At 36.3% G+C, this 20,700-nt stretch overlaps 1 protein-coding gene across 2 annotated transcripts; it reads left to right on the top strand.

Moving 5' to 3' along the window:
- The first annotated feature begins 835 nt into the window (after window positions 1-835).
- Window positions 836-19,196, top strand: LOC113848228 (dnaJ homolog subfamily C GRV2). Of its 2 annotated transcripts, XM_027477641.1 has the most exons (22): window positions 836-1,586; window positions 2,065-2,301; window positions 2,481-2,568; window positions 2,671-2,879; window positions 3,567-3,668; window positions 3,744-3,806; window positions 4,038-6,275; window positions 6,656-7,018; window positions 7,407-7,547; window positions 7,853-8,245; window positions 8,379-8,873; window positions 9,437-9,660; window positions 9,764-10,108; window positions 11,876-12,170; window positions 13,454-13,906; window positions 13,986-14,331; window positions 14,414-14,757; window positions 14,859-15,320; window positions 16,175-16,299; window positions 17,804-17,927; window positions 18,386-18,454; window positions 18,580-19,196. In XM_027477641.1, the coding sequence occupies exons 1-22, from the start codon at window positions 1,158-1,160 to the stop codon at window positions 18,787-18,789; spliced, it is 7,755 nt and encodes a 2,584-aa protein (XP_027333442.1). In that variant the 5' UTR covers window positions 836-1,157; the 3' UTR covers window positions 18,790-19,196. The 2 variants fall into 2 exon arrangements, with proteins under 2 accessions (XP_027333442.1, XP_027333444.1); XM_027477643.1 differs by lacking the exons at window positions 836-1,586; window positions 2,065-2,301; window positions 2,481-2,568 and having other exon boundaries at window positions 2,678-2,879; window positions 3,557-3,668.
- The last annotated feature ends 1,504 nt before the right edge of the window (window positions 19,197-20,700 follow it).

Genomic DNA, 20,700 nt, shown 5'->3' with positions numbered 1-20,700 from the left:
AGTGGTAGCTTTGTTGAAAATAATTTTAATTTACCAATAACATTTAAGTATATTTGTAAAATTTAAAAGAACCAATATTTAAATCGTAAGAAAAAATTCATATGATGTCTAAAAATAATGATTAGACAAAAAAGAAGTCCAAACGCATATATACAGGGATTAAAAAATTATATAGCAGTATCGATTTTTATTTGAATTATTTATTTTTATTCCAAATAAAATTAACATTTTTTTTCGAGTTGATTAGATTTAGGTTTGACAAAACTTATTATAAAATTAAACTAATTAATTTTGTTTTTTTTTCTCCAAAATCATACTAATTCAATTTATAAATACCCTTATTTAAGAAAATAGTGTACTTTAATTTGTTATTCAAAAGTAGGTAAATAGTAGAGTAATTAGCCACCTATAACATTTCAGAATTGATTGATTTTATATTTTGTAATTTTAAAACAAGAACGAGTTTAATTTTGAATCTTATTTTTATTTAAAGTTGCTCATATTAAAAAAGTGATTTAAATTTCAATTTAATTTAAGTTTGAGCAGTTTATTGAACAATTTAACCTTTTATCTATTCTAATTTCAATATTACAAAACGAAAAACCAATTTTACAGTAGAGAATTATTACACATACAAGCAGATGAAAGAATTTCCGGTGGCATAACAGGGAGTAACTGGGATGAGGGAGTAAGGTGTTATTCATAGCGAATAAGAACAGGCCACGTCATCTGGCGGACGTAGACGGTGCGCGTTGGGTCTATCCTCTCTAATTTTCTCGCAAATTCGGAGACTCGAACTGGATCTCTTGCTACGATTCCATTTTCCAATCCTAACCCTTCCATTCCCAATCCTAACCCCAATCCAAACCTTGCATTGGATGAGCAAATCATTGTAGTTAGGGTTTCATCGATCCACCCAAAATTGAATGCATTCACAACGCTTCTAAGTCTCAGAGCTGGGGGCGAATCACTCTCGGCCTATCGGAAGCCCGGCGGCGGCGGCGGCACCTTCATCGTCGCAGCAGGGACTCTGGTTTTTTCTCCGCTTCCACAATGCGCCACCTGTCCACACCCTCGCACATCTTCCACAGGTCGAATCCGTGAGTCGCTGCGCATCCGATCTTAATCGCCACGTCCTCCTAAGGCCGCCGCCGGTCATGGAAAACTCCGCCAACTCCTCCGCCGTTACCAATTCTGCTCCTCCGCCTCTCGAAGAGCCTGAGTACCTGGCGCGCTACATGGTCGTCAAGCACTCGTGGCGCGGTCGCTATAAGCGGATACTCTGCATTTCTAGCGTCACTGTTCTCACTCTTGACCCCTCCACGCTCGCCGTTACGAACTCCTATGACGTGGCGAGCGATTTTGAGGGCGCCGCGCCGATTCTCGGCCGCGATGAGAATTCCAATGAGTTCAACTTGAGCGTGAGGAGCGATGGACGTGGAAAATTCAAGGCCATGAAGTTCTCGTCGCGGTACAGGGCGAGTATTTTGACGGAGTTGCATCGGATAAGGTGGAATCGGTTGGCGCCGGTAGCTGAGTTTCCGGTGCTTCATCTTCGGCGACGGGCATCTCAGTGGGTTCCTTTTGTAAGTTATATTACTGTGTTAATTGGTACTTCATCTGTAATTCGTTTGGTTTTGATGATTTTGTCGCGATCGAAATGACTTTTCTGTGAGCTTCATGTGGCGTCTATGTAAGGACTGTGGAGTTTATGTGCGTGCAATTTTTATTGTGGGATTCGTGCTAATATTGCGATGGTTAAGAGTGTAGGTCTGAGATACGGTTTACTAGTTGTCAGTGTTTTTCATTTCTTGTGTGTGATGAATTGTGAGGGTGTGCATTTCTGTCATTCTTTTGTCCCATGCCAACTAAGAGAAAATGGCGATCTTAGTGTTTTGTGTTGTGAGGATTGTGGAGATAAGGATGATGGGGAGATGGGCTTTTTTCTTTTTTAGAATGACAAGTGATTTTTTTTAAAATATTATGTGATGAACTTCTTTATACAAGGAAAAAAAGTGGTGATCGGTTAGACTAATTATCCTGTATGGCTGGTGGCTTTCACAGAAATTGAAAGTAACTTATGTTGGAGTTGAACTTATTGATGCAAAATCGGGTGACCTTCGGTGGTGCTTGGATTTTAGAGACATGAATTCCCCTGCAATTGTTCTGCTCTCTGATGCTTTTGGAAAGAAAAATGTTGATCATGGTAGCGGATTTGTTCTTTGCCCCTTATATGGAAGAAAATCTAAAGCTTTTCAAGCTGCTTCAGGGTGCACAACATCAGCTATTATCTCGAATTTGGTATGGATGGGTTTGTTTAAGCTTAAATAATTATTCTGCATGATATTTAGGTGCCTTTTGACTCTGAAATATAGCAGCATTTATAAGAATGGTATACCTTTGCTTTCTGGATAACCAAGGAATATAATACTACCTGTTTTAATATTGACAATAACTACGGTGCATAAATTTTGTTGCAGACAAAAACTGCCAAATCCACTGTTGGGCTGTCCTTATCTGTGGAAAGTTCTCAAACTCTCTCAATTTCTGAGTATATAAAACAAAGGGGTAACTATACATAGCCTTATTTATGTTCCTTCGACATTCAAATTCATTATTTATCTGCAGTGAATTTATTTTTTTAAATTTGGACAAACAAATGTACTGCAGCAAAGGAGGCAGTTGGAGCAGAAGATACCCCATTGGGGGGTTGGTCTGTAACAAGGTTGCGTTCTGCTGCCCATGGAACTCTAAATGTTCCAGGACTGAGTTTAGGAGTTGGCCCAAAAGGAGGACTAGGTGAGCATGGTGATGCTGTATCTCGTCAGCTCATTCTTACAAAGGTTTCACTTGTGGAAAGGCGTCCTGAGAATTATGAAGTAGGTTTCGCATTTATTAAGTCAATTTGTGAAGAGGATATCGCTTTATTGATAGTTGCATTGGGATGTATTTATTATTTATTAGAGGCATATTGATACATGCTGTTGGAATTTCTTGCATGAGAAATTAAGCATTGATAGAGTTGTTTGCCAAAATATTGTTTTGAATTGATCTTGAAAGACTTGATTACAGTATTAGGTGTTGATAATTTAAAGTCCATGCGATGTGAATTAATAGGTCTTTGGAGGAGTTGATTACCTTGGTTGATGGATTTTTTGTTAACCTACTCATTTAGGGCACATTTGGATAAACTTTGAAAAAAAAAATGTTTTTATGACTTTTTACTTCCAAAAAAAGCACTAAAACTGATATTTTTCTCAAAAAATTATCCAGTGGTTGTAATTTTTTTAATGATCGCATTAATTTATAAAGTATTTTGTTCTAAGAAAAAGCTTATGCAAATGTGGCCTTTACTTTTTGAAGTAACAGCAAGCAAACAGAATTTTTGTTTTTATTAAAACAGATTTTAAGGAAGATACACTGATTTTGAACATTTTATGCATCTTCATGTGTTTTTGATGCAACCAATTTCATATCAATGTATTTATATGTCTATGCAAGCTGTTTTCTACTCAGAATAACAAGGGTTATATCAAATGTTGAGAATTTTTACTAGATGTATGCAGGCTGTTACTGTTCGTCCTTTATCTTCAGTAAGTGCTCTTGTTCGGTTTGCTGAAGAGCCCCAGATGTTTGCAATTGAATTTAGTGATGGATGCCCCATCCATGTAAGCTTTGTTTTGCTACTGTTGTTATGATATATTATGCAATAAACTTTCTCATGCATATGGCCTGAATTGCAGGTTTATGCAAGCACCTCCCGTGATAGCTTACTTGCAGCAGTTCGTGATGTTTTGCAAACTGAAGTAGGTAGATGTATCTCATCTTGGTTAAGAATTATTCTATAATTGTATGTGAACACTGAGGCATGATGATTTATGTCCTATTATATTTATCTAATCTTGTAATATCAATGTTGAAGCTGTTCCTGAGCTGGAGACAATTATATTTTGTTATGTTATTGAAAAGAAAGCTTATCTTATCGCAGAATGCAGCATCCAAGTGCATGTTTGACTTCTGGTGATGTTTTTTTACAGGGTCAATGTGCCATACCTGTATTACCAAGATTGACAATGCCTGGTCACCGTATTGATCCTCCCTGTGGGAGAGTATATTTGCAGTATGGTCAACAAAAGCTTGTTGCTGATGCAGAAAGTGCATCCATGCATTTAAAACATCTAGCAGCATCTGCCAAAGATGCTGTTGCTGAAGGTGGTTCCATTCCTGGATCAAGGGCTAAACTATGGCGTAGGATAAGGGAGTTCAATGCCTGTATACCGTATAATGGGGTCCCTTCAAACAGTGAAGTACCAGAGGTTACTTTGATGGCCTTGATTACCATGCTTCCTGCTGCCCCAAATCTTCCTCCAGAGTCACCTCCATTGCCACCCCCTTCGCCAAAAGCTGCAGCAACTGTGATGGGTTTTATTGCATGTTTACGAAGATTACTTGCTTCAAGAAGTGCAGCTTCACACGTGATGTCTTTTCCGGCAGCAGTTGGAAGGATAATGGGTTTACTCAGAAATGGTTCCGAAGGTGTGGCTTCTGAGGCTGCAGGGCTCGTTGCTGTACTCATTGGTGGTGGGCCTGGTGATGCTAATGTAACAGATTCTAAAGGAGAGTGGCATGCCACAATTATGCATACCAAGTCAGTATTGTTTGCAAATCATAATTATATCATTATTCTTGTCAACAGATTAAAACCCACATCTGTATCACCTTTACTTACAATGACTGTTGTCGAAGTGCTTGAGGCTATGATATGTGATCCACATGGTGAGACTACCCAATATAATGTTTTTGTTGAGTTGTTACGCCAAGTTGCAGGCTTGAAGCGTCGCTTGTTTGCTCTGTTTGGTCATCCTGCTGAGAGTGTTAGAGAAACAGTAGCCGTGATAATGCGATCAATTGCAGAAGAAGATGCTATTGCTGCAGAGTCCATGCGAGATGCTTCTCTGCGAGATGGTGCACTGTTGAGGCATTTATTGCATGCATTTTTCCTTCCTGCTGGAGAACGGCGTGAAGTTAGTCGACAGCTTGTTGCTCTTTGGGCAGATTCCTATCAACCAGCTTTGGAGCTATTGTCTCGAATTCTACCTCCTGGTCTTGTTGCTTATTTGCACACACGTTCTGATGAAGCTCTAGCTGAAGATATGAATCTGGAAGAGTCATCAATTGGGAAAAGAAAAAGACGTTTACTTTTTCGGCAGAGAAAAGGTCGCACAGGGAGAGGATTAACTGCTCAAGAACAACCTTTCCCTTCAGCTAATAACTTTGATATTTCTGATTCAGGGAGGCAGACAGTGGGTGCTATTGTTAGAGGTTCAGACAACTATCAAAAAACTGATATGGACCAGGGTTCTGGACAGGCTTCAAATATTCAATCTTCAGTTGTTCACACAAGTGAAAATTTGACCAATAGATCTTCTACTGGAGAAGAACAAAATGGGCATTCAACTTCTGTGGCTTCAGCTATTGCAGCATCACCAAACTCAAATGAAGCACCAGGATCTGATTTTTCAAATTCAATTGATCCTGATGGCAATGCAGTTGGTTTGCAGAATGCAGGCATTCCAGCTCCTGCTCAGGTTGTTGTGGAGAATACCCCTGTAGGATCTGGTCGGCTTCTATGTAATTGGCCTGAATTTTGGCGAGCTTTTGATCTCGACCACAATCGTGCAGACTTGATTTGGAATGAGCGTACCAGGCAAGAGTTGAGAGAATCTTTGCAGGCTGAAGTTCATAAACTAGATGTTGAGAAAGAGCGTACTGAAGATATTGTTCCGGGGGGTTCTACCCTTCAAATGGTATCGGGAATTGAGAGTGTACCGCAAATATCTTGGAACTACCCTGAATTTTCAGTTCGTTACCCAAGCTTGTCAAAAGAAGTTTGTGTGGGTCAATATTATCTGCGCTTGCTGCTTGAAAGTGGCAGTGGTGGCAGGGCACAAGACTTCCCATTGCGTGATCCAGTTGCTTTCTTTAGAGCACTTTACCATAGATTTTTATGTGATGCGGACACTGGGCTTACTGTAGATGGTGCTGTTCCTGATGAATTAGGTGCATCTGATGATTGGTGTGACATGGGTAGATTAGATGGTTTTGGTGGAGGTGGTGGGTCATCAGTGAGAGAGCTTTGTGCTAGGGCAATGGCTATTGTATATGAGCAGCATTACAATACCATAGGCCCTTTTGAAGGTACAGCCCACATTACTGTTCTCTTGGATAGGACAGATGACAGAGCTTTGAGGCACCGACTTCTTTTACTACTGAAGGTGTGTGTAAATTGGATTTACTTTTCCTAGCTTTGTCTTGTTTTGTGTGTCTCCTATCCCCCAATTTTTCTTTCTCTTTGAGTGAGAGGAGAAAGAAATGGTTTGCTTTGGTATTGTATCAAACTTCTGTTTTAAGTTTCTCCTATGATTTGTGCTTTTATCTTTAGCATACTAACATTTTGGCAGGTTTGGGGGGGGGGGGGAGAGACTCATTTTAAATTGGACCTTCATTATAGCTAATTATGAAAGAATCAATTGTCAATATTGGTTTAGTGAATATCCTATGTAGAATAGAGTTTAAATAATGCTTGAGTAAACATCACGATTCATCAATTTTATTGTTTGAAAATTTGAATTAACTATGGTTTACTCAATTTCAGGCTTTAATGAAGGTCTTGTCAAATGTTGAGGCTTGTGTTCTTGTTGGAGGTTGTGTATTAGCTGTTGATCTGCTTACTGTGGTTCATGAAACTTCAGAGAGGACATCTATTCCCTTGCAATCAAATTTAATTGCTGCTAGTGCTTTTATGGAACCACTCAAGGAATGGATGTATATTGACAAAGATGGTGTTCAAGTTGGACCTATGGAAAAAGATGCTATTAGAAGGTTATGGTCCAAAAAGGATATTGATTGGACAACAAGGTTTTGGGTTTCTGGGATGGCAGATTGGAAGAAGTTGCGTGATATTCGTGAGCTTCGTTGGGCACTTGCCCTTAGAGTTCCTGTCCTTACCCTACCTCAGGTAAAGTCGTGTTGCAGAATAATATGGATATGTAATTGCTTTTGTGATGTTTCTTATAGCATTTTTTTTCTTCTCACTTGCTGGTAGACCGTTCTTTATTTTTTTTCCCCTTAATCTCATTACCTTAAAAATGTGCTTTTTTATCTCAATGACACGATTTTATTGCGTTGCATAAATTCTGTTGATAATGGGCCACTTATGCTGAGGTGCTGTTATGTTGATAACCAAAAACTTAGGCACATTTGGATTTTGGAAATGTACAGAAGATGAAACAAGATAGCTATGTTTATGGCTAGTAATTTGTCTCATAAAAACAATTTTATGATGCCTTATTTTTAATCTTATTTTCTGGGTGTCCTGATAGATAGAGTATGAAAATTGTATTCAGGTTGGGGACACAGCTTTATCCATATTGCATAGCATGGTGTCTGCACATTCAGATTTAGATGATGCTGGGGAGATTGTTACGCCAACTCCTAGAGTGAAACGAATCTTGTCTAGTCCACGCTGCCTTCCACATATTGCACAGGTAATGTTATGAATTGTTAATTTATTAATCAGCAACGTTGGAAAATATTGTTATTTTATGTGACTTGCATCTTTCTAAGTAACATTTCTTTCTCAAAATTATTTGGACTAGATTCCTTGATTATTGATTGTTTATGTCATTACCTTTATCATTCTTAATTCTAGTTGTTTGATATATGATAGCATCCTGTGGTTAATTGTAGGTTTTTCTACTCTTCTAACTTTTAATCAAGTTCAAATCTTATATTATTTTGAGTTGATTAAATTTTTGCTTTTTTTTTTTTCGGGTGGCGGGTATGAAAACAGGCCATTCTTTCTGGGGAACCCAATATTGTTGATGCAGCTGCAGCATTGCTGAAGGCCATCGTTACCCGGAATCCCAAAGCCATGATACGTCTATACAGCACTGGTGCATTTTATTTTGCACTGGCCTATCCTGGATCTAATCTACTTTCCATTGGGCAACTCTTTTCGGTCACCCATGTTCATCAAGCTTTTCATGGTGGGGAAGAGGCTGCAGTTTCAACTTCATTGCCTTTGGCAAAACGAAGTGTTCTTGGTGGACTTCTCCCCGAGTCTTTATTGTATGTACTGGAGCGTAGTGGTCCAGCAGCATTTGCTGCAGCAATGGTTTCTGATTCTGACACTCCAGAGATAATATGGACTCACAAAATGAGGGCAGAAAATCTAATTCGTCAGGTATTCTAAAATTCGTAGTAGCCACTCTGATGAGGTGTTTTTCCCCTCAATTTTTATAAGAATACATTTACTTACTTTCTAATATGATATTCACATAGTAGAATTGGATCCATGCTCCTTTGCTCTTTATCAGGTTTTGCAGCATCTTGGTGATTTTCCGCAGAAACTGTCACAACATTGCCATGTTTTATATGACTATGCTCCCATGCCTCCAGTGACATACCCAGAGCTGAGAGATGAAATGTGGTGTCACCGTTATTACCTAAGGAACCTATGTGATGAAATTCGTTTTCCAAATTGGCCAATTGTTGAACATGTAGAATTTCTGCAGTCGTTACTTGTAATGTGGCGTGAAGAGTTGACAAGAAAGCCTATGGATCTTTCTGAAGAAGAAGCTTGCAAGATCCTTGAAATATCCTTGGAGGATGTATCTAGTGATGATGCAAATAAAAAAAATACTTCGCAGATTGCAGATGATGCATCTAACTTATCGAAGCAGATTGAAAACATTGATGAAGAAAAATTAAAGCGACAATATAGGAAGCTTGCCATGAAATATCATCCTGACAAAAATCCAGAAGGAAGGGAGAGATTTCTTGCTATACAGAAGGCCTATGAACGGCTCCAGGTAGAAATAAGTTCCCATGTCATACAAAGGCTTCTTTAGAATCATGTTTCATTAAATGTCTCTAATTCAGCTTGATTATTTCTACATAATGGTTCTCACGCTTATTTTGTAGTCTTCGTATCTCAGTTCAAAAATTGTGGAGACCTGAGTGGTCCTAAGTAATTTATTTTGAAATCTAGTATTTTGTGCATGCAATCCATATATTTGCATTTCTAACCAGATTTGGCATTGGAATTTTGATTTTTCTTTGGTATGTTGTTGACATAAAATCCAAATAGGGAAAAGAATTGCATACTCATATTTATTGAGTAGTGTAATTTTTTAATCTTTTAATGGGTCAGCTGCAGAATACATGCAAGCTTATAATGTTTGTATACAAGCACAAGAATGGGGTATCTAAATCATAATGCTCATTCATTTTCATTTTGAATTCTTGCTGCATATTTATATTCTCCATTACATTGAATTGTTCCACCAAAGGAATTTTTTCCTGTTTGCAAGCAAAGGTACATTCATGCCTTTTCTAATTTGTTAAAATATTACTTTATGTGACCAAAACTTAGGCTACCATGCAAGGGTTGCAAGGTCCTCAGCCTTGGAGATTGCTGCTTTTGTTGAAGGGACAATGTATTTTATACAGAAGATATGGAGACATATTGGAGCCATTCAAATATGCTGGCTATCCCATGTTGCTGAGTGCTGTTACTGTGGACAAGGATGATAACAATTTTCTTTCTTCAGATAGAGCACCTCTCCTTGTTGCTGCATCAGAGCTTGTGTGGCTGACGTAAGATTTTCATGTTCTTTACTGTTAGGTTCACTGTTATGCTAATAGGTTTTAAACCCTTAGTGGTAATTTTTACTGTTTTATTCAATTTTCATGTGGTTAGATGCGCATCTTCTTCATTGAATGGTGAAGAGCTGGTAAGAGATGGAGGAGTACACCTTCTTGCAACTCTTCTTTCCCGTTGCATGTGTGTTGTTCAGCCAACTACTCCTGGAAATGAACCATCTGCCATTATTGTTACAAACATCATGCGGACATTTTCAGTTCTTAGTCAGTTTGAGGCTGCCAGAGCTGAGATACTCGAGTTTTCTGGACTTGTTGAGGACATTGTGCACTGCACAGAATTTGAACTTGTTCCTGCAGCTGTTGATGTTGCTCTACAGACTGTTGCCAATGTTTCTGTTTCCTCTGACTTGCAAGATGCTTTATTGAAAGCTGGTGTTTTATGGTATGGCCTCTTCAATTTGTTTTAGTGGATAAAGTACTCTGTCCAGATCTTTTTATAAAAAAAGAAAATAACTAGTTTATTAAGACCAATAAAGATAAGTTATATGTTAAATTGATACAGTATTCTAGATATACCCATAATAGTAAATGGTTAAATTAATGACTTATATATTTAATAAATAAATATATTCACTTATATATGAGTATCTTGTTAACACAAATCTCACTATAAATAAGAGTATAAAAATAATTTTATAAATAATGCATTTGAAAATGAGTTTTTGGTAATTGTTTCTTATAAAAAGGATTGGAAAAAGTATTTGGTGTGTATTTCAAGTTCTCAACCATAGGTTTGTAAGAGGGTGAGTCTAGAACTTAAATAGGATAAGTAGCTTCAATAAGTACTTGTTTGAGTAGATTTTGTTAAATTACTTTACTGTTATTAGTGCAGTCTAAAATAACCTGCGTACCGTGTTTGGATAGACACTCCACACCAATACTTGTATAGAATTTTGAATTTTGGCATTTATTCGGGCCTTAGGGTAATCTAAATGCAATTGTCTTAGCTGTTTATCTTTCACAATGGCTTATTTACACAAGCTTCAATTTATGGCTTATGAAAATAAGCTTAAGAAAACTTATTTGGTTTTCAAAATCTGTTTCAATAAGTTTATCCAAACAGGACCTTAATGCTTTGTAAGTGCTTATTAGAGATGTCAATGATTAGGGGTTTGGGTTGGGTATTTGGCATCCATTCCCATACTCATTCTTCAAATACTTATCAGTTCCCATACTTACGTGGGTATTATAATCTTGATCTCCAAACCCATTTCTGCTGGGTATTTAAAATTTCATATATGTCTCAATTATTTGAAGTTTGTTAAAAGAATACAATCTTACCAAGCATTTTTTATGAATAATAAAGCATAAATATCATTATCAAATAAATAACATTTTTTAAAAATAAATCAAATAAGGTACAAAATTACAAAAAAATCATTTATCTAAAGTCAAATTAAATATAATAAGGTATCAAATTATAAAATAATATATGTACAAAATTACAACAAAATTATTCATTTAGAACTTTAGTTTATATATATATATGGGGTAAAGTCTCACATCAACTATTAATTAAGTAGATAAGAGTTTATAAATGTTAAAAGAATCCACATTTGATGAGTTAACTTTTAGGATTGGGTTTGACTTTTAAGTTCAAATTTGATACGGTATTGAAGTCTTGTAAATTTGATGCTCAGTTACCCTTGACTAAAAAAAAAAAATATTTTCTCATGGATTTTTTTAATGCAATTAGCTGCACTTCAATTGGGGATCTTTTTCCGTCCTTTTTGGAGCCTGAATTTACTTTTGTAATTTGTTACCTTGTTAAATTGGCTGCACTTAGCATTGAGCCCAAGTTGATCAATCTAGTAAAAGCTCTACCTCATGATCTAGTGGGCAAAAGAAAAGAAACATGCCCTATAGTACCATCTGAATTCTGACCCTCTTTGGCCTAGAACCCCCCAGACACCAAACTTTTCCTCCTTGTATATTGTATCATAAAAAATTTACTCCTCTTGGCATCTAAGTTAATCCATGTCATCATGAACTATTGGTTTTTTGAGCTGTTGGTTAGCCAATGAGCTTTAACTTATATGTGTTGATTATTGACAGTACTAATTTGTGGCACGTAAAGGAATTTTTCTATCCTATTTGTTATCCTTGTAAATATATTTTGGACTTATCCACTTAATATTGTCGATGATAGGTACCTTTTGCCACTGCTGCTTCAGTATGACTCAACTGCAGAAGAATCCGATGCAATTGAATCACATGGTGTTGGTGCTAGTGTTCAAATTGCAAAAAACACACATGCCATAAAAGCATCCCAGGCTTTATCAAGGCTCAGTGGTTTGTGTAGCGATGGGAGTTCAATACCGTACAATCAAGCAGCTGCTGATGCCCTCAGAGTTTTGCTAACTCCCAAGCTTTCTAGCATGTTAAAAGATCAAATGCCCAAAGATTTACTGTCCAAATTAAATGCAAACCTGGAGTCACCAGAGGTGATTTTTTTCCTTCATCCTGTGTAAGGAATATATTTTTTCTTGTTAAGGACACATATTTTCTTGTTCATGGGACTACTATTGAAACTGTTAAAATATATGTAAATATGTTATGTAGGGAAGTTAGTGTCCATGTAATTATAGTAGGTAGGTAACCGTATATTTATTTTTGATTAAGTAGCTATGATTGTGATTACCCTTGTTAATATAAATACTTAGCCCATGGTGTAGTTGAAACACACGGAATTCATCACATGCTTTCATGTTTTCTCTCATCTTAACAGAAACAAAATGAAAATGAATGTTTACTCTGTAAAGGTTTAACTTAATCTCCAATTGCCCATGTTGTCTGAACAAAGTTTAAGTGTCGAATCTGTTTGACAAGAAAATATATGCTTAGTCATTAGTAGCTAGGTGCCTAGGTTTTAATCTGTATCCATTTTGAATCAGTCAGAAAAGATTTTTGTTTAGGATGTGAGAATAAATGGTTGATAAGTTAATGATATTAATAAAATCAGCATGCTGTTGGAAGAAAAACTTTGACTAAAATTTGTAGAGCAGAAAAATTTTGGAGGGAAAACAATATCTGATTGAGTTGAAATTTGAAAAAAAAAATTGTTAGGAAGAACTTTGGATAAAATTTGAGAGTTGAAGAGATTTTGAAGAGAAGAGAGAGAATGGGATGAAGAGACCTATATAACAGTGGCAGAAGTGGATAGGGTCTCTGATCAAGAAACCTGGGAAAGTAGTTGATAAGATGTCCCACATTGGCTAAGAATAAAAGCAGAATGCTTGGGTTATCCTTCTTCTATGAACTAGCTTTTGGCAGTGTGTTAGGTCCAAGTTTTCTAATAGAAGTATAGTTCTTTTTGTTACTTAAAACTGATTGAACAATGGTATGAGAACCTGAAACTCGTTTTCAGCTTGCTGCTACACTAATTGGTTACAGTAGTGTAAGTGGCACCCCACCCCAACCCAAAAGAAGGAAAAACACAGAGAAAATTTACCTGACTGTTTTAAGATAGATATAGTCAAACAAATTAGTTTATATGATTATTATTTCTTTGAGCCACTAGTTTGCCTGATCATTTAGTAGGTTCTATCTAATAATGACTACTTCTGGTGTAGTGGTGTATATTGAGATAATCCATGAAGTTCTGCAGATCATTAGCTTTTTTTCGGTTTAAAATATTAATGTTTCACCATTTAAGATAATAAAATTAAGCAGTTTCTCTTAATTGTATTCATATATTGATGTTGATACTGTCTTTTGAATACTGCAGGTTATCTGGAACTCTTCAACACGGGCAGAGTTACTGAAATTTGTGGATCAGCAACGCGCAGCTCAAGGTCCTGATGGTTCATATGATATTAAAGATTCCCACGACTTTGTGTATAAAGCACTATCAAGAGAATTATTCATCGGCAATGTGTACTTAAGAGTCTACAATGATCAGCCAGACTTTGAAATTAGTGAACCAGAAGCTTTTTGTGTTGCTCTAATTGATTTTATATCTTATCTTGTGCACAATCAATGTGTTGAAGATGGTAATCATAATGTTGAAGACACCTCTAATTTCATTCAGACTTCTGAGCATCCAGGTGAGGTTGTGGATGGATCTGTCAATGAACATCCAGTCCTGGATAATTCCACTACAATGTCTGAAGAACAATCTATAGGGAAGGAAGAGCCTGAGCTAATTAAAAATCTCCATTCTGCACTGACCTCCCTTCAGGTTAATTCCTAACTGGCTTAGTCTATATCAAAATACTTTTTATTCAGTATGCTTGACTAATCTTATTTATTTTCTGCAGAACCTTCTGACTAATAATCCAAATTTGGCATCCATATTTTCTAATAAAGACAAATTACTGCCTCTTTTTGAATGCTTTTCTGTACCTGAAGCATCACACAGTAACATTCCTCAACTTTGCCTAGGAGTGCTGTCACTCTTAACAGCACATGCTCCTTGTTTGCAAGCCATGGTTGCTGATGGATCTAGTCTTCTTCTATTATTACAAATGCTTCACTCAGCCCCAAGTTGTCGTGAAGGGTCTCTTCATGTTCTTTATGCTTTGGCAAGCACACCTGAGCTGGCCTGGGCTGCTGCCAAGCATGGTGGTGTTCTCTACATTCTTGAATTGCTTTTGCCTTTGAAGGGTAGAAACTTGTACTTCTTAGTTGGTCTTATTTATCGTTCTCATTTTTTATAAATATTGATAATAATCATAATTTGATGCAGAAGAAATTCCTCTCCAACAAAGAGCTATGGCAGCCTCCTTGTTGGGGAAGCTTGTTGGCCAACCAATGCATGGACCAAGAGTTGCTATAACACTTTTAAGGTTTCTACCAGATGGCCTTGTGTCTGTAATTAGGGATGGGCCTGGTGAAGCTGTTGTAGTTGCCCTTGAGCAGAGTACAGAGACACCAGAACTTGTATGGACGCCAGCAATGGCAACTTCCTTATCTGCACAAATTTCCACTATGGCATCAGAGCTATACCGTGAGCAGATGAAAGGTCGTGTTGTTGATTGGGATGTACCAGAGCAGGCATCTGGACAGCAAGAAATGAGAGATGAGCCACAGGTATCAACTAATATATGTGATGTATAGAGTTGTTTTTTGATAAAATGTGGATAGAATAATATATTTTTACCATAAATGGACTCTTTTTTTTGTGGATGCAGGTTGGTGGCATCTATGTTCGGCTGTTTCTGAAAGATCCCAAATTCCCTCTGAGAAACCCTAAAAGATTCTTGGAAGGTCTACTTGATCAGTATTTGTCATCCATTGCTGCCACGCATTATGAAGCACAGGCTGTTGACCCGGAGCTTCCTCTGCTTCTATCAGCTGCATTGGTTTCTCTATTGCGTGTGCACCCTGCTTTAGCGGATCATGTTGGATATCTTGGATATGTTCCCAAACTAGTTGCTGCTGTAGCATTTGAGGGTAGGCGAGAAACAATGGCATCAGGTGAGGTAAACAATGGGAAACATTCGGACCAAACTTATGACCCAGATAATGAATCAGAGAACACACAAACTCCTCAGGAACGCGTGCGCCTGAGTTGTTTGCGTGTCTTGCATCAATTGGCAGCTAGTACCATATGTGCTGAGGCCATGGCAGCAACCAGTGTAGGAACACCTCAGGTATCTGACAAAACACATTCTATATGAACTTGTTAATTTACTATCCTTTCTGTTGGTTATTGAATGTCTACCTTTTATTAAACTGTATTAGTAGCCTCATTTTTTAGTAGGATCCTGCTGAAAAAATAGTCGTTTGTCTACCTGGTTTATACCATAATATTGAGCAAAAATCATTTGTTATATTTATCTGTGCAAAGAAAAAGAAAAAAATAAATGTGAAACTTGTTTGTAATTACAGAGATTACAACCATGCTTATTTGCTTGTCTGTCATGAGCATATTTGCTAGTACTTGTATCCCTAAAATCTCTCTGGATCCTGTTATGTTCATCTTCAAATACCATTTAGTGTTGATCTTGGTTCACCCGAGTTAGAAGCAACTATTGAGATTGACTTTTCTAGGGTCTCTTAGCTTCTAATCTTAGTTTGAAACTTCTGAGAAAACAAACCCTCAATAGCAAATGTGAGGACTTGCAATTTAATTAAAGGGAAAATCCTACTATTTTGGAGAAAGTTTGATTTTGATGTCTTCTATTATAATATATTTATTCGGGGGAATGGGATTAGACATGCTCCTTTTGGGGATCAAGGTTAAATATTGACAAAGGTAGGGCATCCCATTCATCAGAAGTCGTTTTTGTCTTAGCTGTGTATGGAATGGAAAGATTTGTAAAGTTTACATGTTCTGATTTTTTCATGCTTTAGGGAGAGTTCTACATTCATTTTGATAATGTAACTATGCTTTGGTTGCTGGTACTTTCATTATCTGTATATATAACTGGCATTGATCTAATTTTTAAATTTCTTTGACCAAACAAAACTTTTATTGATTCTAGTTTTAAATTTCTTCTTCCAGGTTGTTCCACTGCTAATGAAAGCTATAGGGTGGCAAGGTGGAAGCATTTTAGCACTTGAGACCCTAAAACGTGTTGTGGTTGCTGGAAACCGTGCCAGGGATGCTCTTGTGGCACAAGGACTTAAGTGAGTACCTTGAATACTTTAAAAATTGATCCTATTTCTAGTAACTGATTCAATATTTTATGACCTGGAGGTCCACATTCGTTATAGAACTTTGCATTAGCTGCAGCCTGTAGATAACTTTAAAAAGATGCAAGTGAAATTGAAAACTCATGAAATCAATTTCAATTATAAGGCCTGTTTTTTAGATTTGTAGATCATTCATTATAGTTATGTATGGTGAAGAGTTTGAAATTCAAATCTGTGGTTAAATATAATAAACTCTAGCATACTGCTATGTGTACTAGAGGTGATCATCCACCCAAAGTCCGACACAAAACTGACAAATCTGAATTTCGCAATGGACAAATGATTGGTTAGTGTTGGCTTTCAGTTTAAAAAATTGTTGATTTCAGTTTGAAATGGTTAAGTTGGGGTGGGTGCAAGTCTCCTTTATTTTTTTCATCAGTATACCCATAGAATGAACATGTAAGTTAGTGACCCACACAGGTTACAAACTCAGCCCACCTTGTAGGTCCAATCGGTGGTCTCAATAATCCTCTGTAGGCACATTACACACGCACTTGCTCACATCACACAAACCTAACTATACTTTCTCTCTTCTCATCTTTATTTCATGTTTTTTGTGTTTGCACCACTGCTGGGCTTGTTTAACTGTGCATCTCTTTTTCCAATTGTTTGGTTCTGTTTTAGTTTTGAGTCACCATCAACGGTCCCCAACTGCTAAAATATGCTAAATGTCTAGGCATTGATGGTCCAGGTGCTTTAGATTCCCTTGGTGGATTGATTCTTGAGTTTTCACATTTTATCTCTAGGCATGCACGAGCAGTCTGGTACCACTCCCCATTTTGGTCTCCTTTCTTTCTCAACTCGTTCCTTTTCTCCTCTTTCCCCCTCCTTCTAGACTACTCCATCCATTGTCCCTCTAACCCAAACCTGTCGATAACCACCCGAGACTTCTCTATGTTAACCAACCTAAAACCTAACTTAACCAATAGGCTCCATGGATGGGAAACAGTCTAGAATCAATGCAAGTTGGTTTGTTTCAATTTCAAGATATTTGGCCTAAAACTGACCATGACCGACCAATGCTCAGCCCTAACTTGTTCAAGGATTAAGAAAGTTACTAAATACCCCTTAATTTTATGGAAATATAAATGCATTTTATTAAATTACCCTCTCATCCATTAATGCTCTCTCCTTTTCCACTTTGTGGAAATACCAAGAGACAAGGATCAAATTGGAGAGGGGGGGGGGGGGGGAAGAATCTACCTTGGACAAAAATAACAGATAAAATGAAACAAATTTTATCTTCTAAAACAACTGATTTTTGAATTCGCCTTTCTTATGGCCTTGAAAGGATGTAGGAATGGTCTATAATTGAGGGGAAAGGTGACTTAAAAACGTAAAATAATGAATTGCTTTGAAACAGCTGAATGCTTCTTCACTGTATGAGAGTAGAGATCCGAACTCTCCCAGTACTAAATAAATTTTGGAAACAATGCAGAGTTGGTCTTGTTGAAGTACTTCTTGGACTTCTTGATTGGAGGGCCGGTGGAAGGAATGGATTTTCTTCTCAGATGAAGTGGAATGAATCTGAAGCATCGATCGGCAGGGTGCTCGCAATTGAGGTTGGATTCTTATTCAACATGTTCTTACCCGAGTTTGAGTGTCTCTTGCATATTTTCTTTACAAGTATTTTCTGCATCTTTATTTAAATAAAAAATTGTAGTTGTCCTTCGGCTAGTTATCTGGACCATTATCAGCTAAAAATCCATCTGTTGTTTACTTGCTTTTAACCCATTCACATTTTGTTTGTATGCCTCTGGGTCTCCATTACTCATTTCTTATTTCTTTGACATCTTGCTCTTCAAAATAATATTTGTTGCATTTACGTGAGTCTAGCTTTTGTATTTCTTTCTGCAAGTTTTTTAATTATTCATTAATTTAGTTGCACAATTTAACAAACATTGAATCTTGTGGCTGTGGTGTTTCAAAAGAAAATAATCTACAGAGATTAATTTATACCAATTTTCTGTTGATGATTTATCATTTGTTGCCGACAACTCACACTTGTATGCTGAATCAGGTTTTGCATGCCTTTGCTACGGAAGGAGCCCACTGCACTAAAGTGCGAGAAATATTGAATAATTCTGATGTGAGTCTCAGTACACCTTGATTAGGGCACTTCAAATGTTACTTTTGCATTTTGCTGCATGTTGCAAGTGTACCATCCATTTCTAAGTTTTACCTTTTACGATCATTTTCCCTCCTGCGTTCCAGGTTTGGAGTGCATACAAAGACCAGAAACATGATCTCTTCCTTCCTTCAAATGCTCAATCTGCAGCTGCTGGTATTGCTGGTCTCATTGAGAATTCATCTTCTTCAAGACTGACATATGCCCTTACAGCTCCTCCGCCACAATCTACTACTTCTAGAGCTCCTCCGTCGTCCACATCTGACTTCAATGGAAAGCAGGATGAACTTTTATAGTACAAAAATAAAAAAGATATTTTTACATGATGGAGCAGATATCCAAAGCCCATACTCAACTTACTTGTATAGTACACTGTACAGTTTTGTTGTCTACTTGCTCCTGGGTTGGCAACTGGGAAGCATGTGCAATTTTCGCTAGTTATTCATTTATGTAAAGAGGGATTCCCCATCTCTCTCTCTCTCTCTCTCTCTCACCCCTTCTTTTTTTTCCTTGTAAATTGGATGGTTTATTTACCAATTTGCTACGAAGTAGAGAGGTGTTTTTGCGCATTTCGTGTTAGTTGATTTTTATTTGTGTTAGTTTCTACACAATCACTTCTGCTCGTTTCTGAAGCTAGAGAGCTACGCTTACCATTAGTTATGAATTGCATCCCTCCACAACCCGATAATTGAAAGCCTGTTTGGTTAAATTTTTTGTTACTGCGCGTTAGGTATGCTAAAATGATATTTCATTTGCATTCAAAGATTATTGGACAGAAGTCTCTTTTTCAGATTTAGTTGTCTTTTTCTTTTGGAGGTCTGACCTATCTTACAAGCTTATTTAGTGTACCTTTTAAATAAGTCACCATAATCAAAGTTTCTTTCAATAATTTGGACCTAATTGAAAAATGAAAAAAGAAATTCTTCACGCATTGCTATCCAATGTGGTCCAAGAGACTTGATTTTAGAAGATCATGAAATCGATGTGAAGGTCAACAGCACAAATTGAACACAAAAGATGAAGGTGAAGGATAGCAAAATTAGGTTAAATCAATGATGTATTTTGAACATTTTCTATAATATGAAGATAACAAAGGGCTAGGAGAAGGGGGAAAAATAGGAAAATATTTCATAAACATCTCTTGGTTTGGGCATTCAAAGTGACACGAAGAAAAGAAAGATAAGTAATATATGTGATATGATATGAAGAAAGAGATAAAAAAATAAATGAAATGTTAAATGAGCGATGACACTTTTGAAATGTTTACAGGATTGTAGCTGCTTCATGGATCGTTATCTTGGGCCTCTAACTACTTCTATTTTTATTTTATTTTTAAAAGTATTATTAATTTAAATTATTTATCATAAATTTATTGTATTATTTCTTGTTAATTTGTTAATAGGATTATGTAATTTAAAAATTTGTATATATATGTTGATCATTTAAGAGATTAGAGGGTCAAACGAGGCAGCTGGCTTAGGCTTCAATCATCTTTAAAATCTTTTTATATTATCTTAAAATTATTATTAATTTAAATTATAATATTATAAATTCATTGTAATGTTTCTTGTTATATTAAATTTTAATTAGTAATGTAATTTTTTATATTAAAAGTATATTAAAATTAAACTCTTATTTACTTTTTATACTATTTTTTTATAAGAAATTTTTAACAAGTTTACCTAAACAAGCCTAAATCAACCCCAAAATTCCATCCTCAAAAAGAAATTATTGATGCACGCAGACAATTATGCCATCAAATCCAACATAATTTAACATACTATTTTGATTTTAACATATTTAAACATTTGTTAAAATTAGTGTGCTGTGAGTAAACAAAATATCCTTTTAGTAAATAGTCTGATTACACCCTTACGCATATAGTTTATTAAAAGGGTTGTTTAAAACAAAAATAAAATTGTTGTATAAAAATCCTGTTTGAAGCTACAACAAAATGTTAGAAAATATTCTGATTACACCCAATACTTTAGTAAGTTATACATCATTTTAACAAAAGGAGAGTTTGATCTATAAGATTCTACAATTTATCGTTTGCTATAAACAATTGATCATAAAATCATAATATGTTTGTATTAATTTATCCAATCATTCCAAATGCAATGTGGAAAATGAGCCCTTTATTGCACTAATTCAACTTTATTTTACTTTAAACTTCTATTTAAATGGATGTTAAGATATCGATTTAT

This window comes from Abrus precatorius, unplaced genomic scaffold, assembly GCF_003935025.1.
Source record: "Abrus precatorius isolate BTA unplaced genomic scaffold, Abrus_2018 Scaffold8, whole genome shotgun sequence".
NCBI lineage: Eukaryota > Viridiplantae > Streptophyta > Magnoliopsida > Fabales > Fabaceae > Abrus > Abrus precatorius.
This window is presented reverse-complemented; position numbering and strand designations above follow the sequence as displayed.

What these genes read in the sequence shown, in the direction of transcription:
- LOC113848228 (XM_027477641.1), top strand. Translation starts at nt 1,158, where the DNA reads ATGGAAAACTCCGCCAACTCCTCCGCCGTTACCAATTCTGCTCCTCCG. An exon ending in CATCTCAGTGGGTTCCTTTT is followed by an intron (nt 1,587 to 2,064) that starts GTAAGTTATATT and finishes TGGCTTTCACAG; the next exon opens with AAATTGAAAGTAACTTATGT. An exon ending in AAATGAGAGATGAGCCACAG is followed by an intron (nt 14,758 to 14,858) that starts GTATCAACTAAT and finishes TTGTGGATGCAG; the next exon opens with GTTGGTGGCATCTATGTTCG.